Below are 4,957 nucleotides of genomic sequence, written 5' to 3' on the forward strand. Positions count from 1 at the left end.
CTCCAACATTTGTCCTTTTAGTTACTATTAATATTGGTAAAATTATGAAGAAAAATTTTAGAGGATGAAACAAAGAGTCTAGGTCAGAAATATTGGAAAACTTTTTATCTATTATGACTAGACATATTTACTAGACAAAGTAATAACCAGAGTAAATGACCTTACTGTAATTGCATTTGCCTTGGGGAGATTGACAAATAATTAAAACTAGTTCTCCCTCTTTTTCCTATTAATGAATATCTATGTTTATCTTGAAACATCCTTGGAATAGGAATTAAAAAAAGAAATAAAAGACATAAAGAGATCATTCACTGACATAGGAGAATATAAAATAATTCTTTTTGGGAGTAAGTACTTTGGCTAGCAAACAAGGAGAATCAAAAGATAGTCCCTTCTCTCAAGTTGTTCACAAATGATAACTACACTATTGGACTAATGAGTTTTATCGTGAAGCTCAGATGAGATAATTTATGTAAGTACAAATTATGTAAAGTACACTATAAGTCTTAAAGTAATATGTATCATTTTCAAATAACCCATTTCCTTCCTCTACTACCACAGATAGGAGAATGTCAAACAATGGTAAATACAATTTTGTCCACTGTGTGTCTTCTTTTCTCCACAGTGTGTTCTCTCTGGTACTCTTCAAAACAATGGCTTCATTAAATCATTCTACAGTAACCATGTTTATCTTAGAGGGATTAACAGACCAGCCAGAGCTCCAAGTCTTCCTCTTTATCTTATTCCTGGGAATCTATGTTGTCACTGTTGTAGGAAACCTGGGCATGATCCTACTAATTGCTATTGGCCCTCAGCTACAGTCTCCAATGTACTACTTCCTCAGCAACCTGTCCTTTGTGGATCTCTGCTACTCCTCAGCCATTACTCCTAAACTCTTGGTAAATTTTGTAGGAGATAAAAACATCACATCCTACAATGACTGTATGACACAACTTTTTTTCTTCTGTTTTTTTATTGTTTCTGAATGCTACATGCTAACAGCCATGGCCTACGATCGTTATGTTGCCATTTGTCGCCCACTGCTTTATAATGTCATCATGTCTCCACGTGTCTGCTCCTTTTTGGTAATGGGGGTATATACTATGGGTACCTTTACCACTCTGGTTAATACAACTTGCATGGTCAGATTGTCTTTTTGTGGTCCTAATGTTATTAAACATTATTTCTGTGACATCATACCCCTTCTGAAGCTTTCCTGCTCTAGCACCTATCTCAATGAGCTTCTTTTGATGATTATTGGTACATTCAATGTATTTTCAACAACTGTTGCCATATTCATCTCTTATGCTTTCATCCTAACCAGCATCCTTAGCATTCAGTCTGCTGAAGGAAGGTCTAAAGCCTTCAGTACCTGCAGCTCCCACCTGGCAGCTGTTGCTATCTTTTATAGCACCATTATTTTCATGTATCTTAAGCCATCATCAAAAAATAGCATGACTCAGGAGAAGGTAGCCTCGGTATTTTATACCACAGTTATCCCCATGTTGAATCCTCTAATCTACAGCCTGAGGAATAGGGATGTGAAGGATGTACTGAAGAAAATCATGAGGTGCACAATGTTTTCCAGGTCTATGTAGCACCAAATAAAATTAAAGAAAAAAATGATTTTAACTTTTTTTTGTCTAAGAATATAACCAATTCCCCATGAAGTGAGAATTAGCTTTGGAAAATATTGGGAAGAAAGTGAAGCCATGACTTCAGGGCTTTTAATTTTCATTCATTCACTCATTAAGTATTCATTAAGTAGAACTATCAAAGAAATACACTGCCATAGGTTCTAGAGGCATAAAGAAAAAAATTAATGTACTTCCAAAATTGAGGAGTTTACTTTCTACTTTGAAGTTATATATACCTTCTTAGTGCTTTTTTTTTCTTTCCTTTCATGCCAACAACTCCATATCAATGCAATGTGTCCAAATTAGCCTGGTTTCCTAAAACCTCCTTACCCAAGACATTTACCTAGATCCATTCACATTTGAGAGAATTGTGGGAATTGAATGCACCATAAACAATCCATCTTGTAACTCAATCCTGTATCTAGTTCAATTTCCTTTTTATTCAATTAGGAATCTAGTCCAATTTCGGCCTTCTTAGAAAACTTTATTCAATTATAGAAATTGGGAGTGAACCTTATTGCATTATTTGAACCTTGCCCTGAGTGGTTGGAAAGCTGAATCACCTGAACCTTTTTCTTAAAGGCCCTTAACTAAGGGCCATGGTTATGTTTAACAAAAATACAGTCCGATCTAAAGACTGATGCAAGGAATTTTCTCACAATTATACATCTCAAGCAATCCATATTTCTTATCTGAAAACTGGCTTCATATTGATTAATCATTTATAGTTTCCTTATTCTTTTGATTGAATATAGACATTTTGAGGGGGGTGGTGGAGCGAGGCACCTCTTTTTCTAACATCAATAATTTGCACCCATAAGTTCTCTGCCTCCAGCCTTGGAAAGGCCCTTATCTTTCCCCAAATTAGAATTTAGATTGCCTGATATCTTGTTAATTGTTTGCTTTTAATGCATAAAATTCTATCTCCCCCAGTATTCAGTGTCCATGTCCAAGCTGAGGAGTATTGGTCCCAATTTGTTATGCAATTAACTTGCTTCCCTTAATAAATCAATGCTTACAAGCTCAGACTTTTGTTTCCTCAGTCTTTTTACTCAATCCACCCACCACAACTACCCTTCAGCAAAATAAACTTTTTCAATATCCCATTGCTTCAGGTCTTTGCTGCCAAGTCAGTTAGTTATCCCTCTCAAATTCCAATTTGCATACTGAAGGAGGCAGCATTATAGTAATGAAACTCTGAGAGAATTTCAAGGAGTGCTATTCTCCAGGAAATTACAACACACCTAACCTGCTTCTTCATGTTACACATGAGTGCTCAATCTTTGAATTTTAGATATTGAAGTCTATGAGGGTCACCTTTCAGGAAAAAGAACTAGCTTACCCTGTGTTTTGGAGGGAGAGCAGAACTCTGTTAGATGTTGATGCTATCACATCCTACCTCCTTGTAGCAAGGTCCTGATGGTATAGGGGTGCAAATGGTGAACCCCTGGGTTTGGGAAGGAAACCGTTCTCAAGAATGAGAGGACTCCAAACTTAGCTTAAAAGTAAAAGGAAAGATTTATTAGTAAGATAGGATTAATGGCCAGCAAGACAGCATGAGTGGAGCAACTATGGGGGGGGCTGCTCCCTGTGTACCCCAGTTCCAGTATTTGTATATTCTTTCCAGTAGTGTGGATGTGACTCCTTGCACTCAGGCATTTGGTGGGTGGGGGCTCTGCCTGAGATCCTCAGGGCTTAGGCTATCAAGCCGTGGCCTGCTCTTTGTCTATCTCAACCTAAAGGAGTTCCAAGGACAATGGTCTTTGCCTCAGGAGTCACAAGGACAAGAAGGGGAAAGGGAATTTCCCTGTTCACAGCCTGCCTGAGTTAAGGGGTACAGAGTCCCTGCCATCTCTGTACAATACCCATATCACTGAGTATTATTTTGGAGAACATTTTACTATATTTATCCATTTATGGCTTATTCTGAGCATTCCTGCAGGCATAGACAGTATGCTTATTAAAAAAAAGAAAATGAAAACAGACATGGAATAACAAAAACAAAAACTTCTAGCAGATTTCCCCAAGTAGTCACTATATAAAAAAAGAAGAAGAAAATGTGTAGGAAAAAAATCTGAAATCCTAGGCCAAATAGCTACAGTTCACAGTGGATCTCAATGTGTAGTGGTGATGAAGAGCAGGAGCAGCACAAGACAAATTGGGAACATAGCCCAGAGGATGACATGGCAAAATCAACAATTCTTCATGTGTTAAGATAATTCATAGTAAAATGCCAAAGACTTCATAACCCTCTTATGTGTCAGATAATTCCTTCCCAGGAGGAGATCTAAATTGAGACTGAGCCATTCCCTACACTGCTACTCACTCAATTTTCCCAGCCTGACCCATCAAAATCCCCAAGGGAGTTACATATCATTAGAAAGGAAGGAAATAAGTACTTTTTAACTGTCCAGTATGTGCCAGGGATTGTGATAAGCACTTTACAAATATTTAATTTGATTCCCTTTGATAACAACTTTGAGTCATAGACTTCTTGATGCCAAACCCAATGTTCTATCTACTGTGGCACTGAGCTACTTCATGGTGGGGTGGGAAGGAAGATACCAAATCTTTGCCTCCTTAGAGGCCACTTCAGAGGGGTAGCATCTTTCTTCCAAAGGGGGTAAATAAGGACTCTTGCTCACCTTTATCCTCAATTACCACCATGTCCATTAGGGGATTCTTTTTCTTCCAAGCAAATGCACATTAACCATGTTTATATAAGTTATACAGGGCATGGTTATATGAGACAATTTCACCTCCCTAATCAGTTAAAAAAAAAACAAGCACCTCTCAACAATAACACACCCCCTTTGTGCTTCAAATCCTTCTGAGACAGAATTATTTGAACCATCCTAGAAGATCTTATAAATGCTGATATACATATTGATTATCTGGAGTAAATCTCTTGCCTTGAGAAAGGACAGAAAAATTTTTGCCAGTTAGGGTCAAGTTGAGGACCACATGGATTAGGTGAGTCCTTTTCCTGGCACGAGAAACAAACTTGGCCAAGAATAGCTGCCTCATATTTCCTGAAGCACCATGTTGTCAGAGAGCAAAATATGGCAATTACAATCCAGTGTTTACATTGACATTCTCCAAACTTTACTGTTCTTATAATGATACCAAACTGGTTGTTTAAATCAAAGAAGAACATGTATTTCTGATCAGTAATGATGCTCCCACAATTATATGAAGTGGAGGGCATTGGCAAAATTGTTCCACTGGTCTGAACCCCAAAAGAGAGGGCTTTTGGTTGCCCAGTCCTGATCATTGCAGGTTTCAGACCACTTGGATAGCCACATGGCCACTGTGAAGTC

At 37.9% G+C, this 4,957-nt stretch overlaps 1 protein-coding gene across 1 annotated transcript; it reads left to right on the forward strand.

Annotated features, from left to right (window-relative positions):
• Positions 1-653: 653 nt before the first annotated feature.
• Positions 654-3,057, forward strand: LOC123241317 (olfactory receptor 8D1-like). Its single transcript, XM_044668992.1, has 2 exons — positions 654-1,550; positions 2,941-3,057. The coding sequence occupies exons 1-2, from the start codon at positions 654-656 to the stop codon at positions 3,055-3,057; spliced, it is 1,014 nt and encodes a 337-aa protein (XP_044524927.1).
• Positions 3,058-4,957: the final 1,900 nt, after the last annotated feature.

Source organism: Gracilinanus agilis, chromosome 3 (assembly GCF_016433145.1).
Source record: "Gracilinanus agilis isolate LMUSP501 chromosome 3, AgileGrace, whole genome shotgun sequence".
Taxonomy (NCBI): domain Eukaryota; kingdom Metazoa; phylum Chordata; class Mammalia; order Didelphimorphia; family Didelphidae; genus Gracilinanus; species Gracilinanus agilis.

Excerpts from the sequence above, each read along its gene's own strand:
- LOC123241317 (XM_044668992.1), top strand. The coding sequence starts at position 654 with ATGGCTTCATTAAATCATTCTACAGTAACCATGTTTATCTTAGAGGGA. Across the intron at positions 1,551-2,940 it reads GGAATAGGGATGTGAAGGAT|TCTATGAGGGTCACCTTTCA; the intron begins GTACTGAAGAAA and ends TAGATATTGAAG.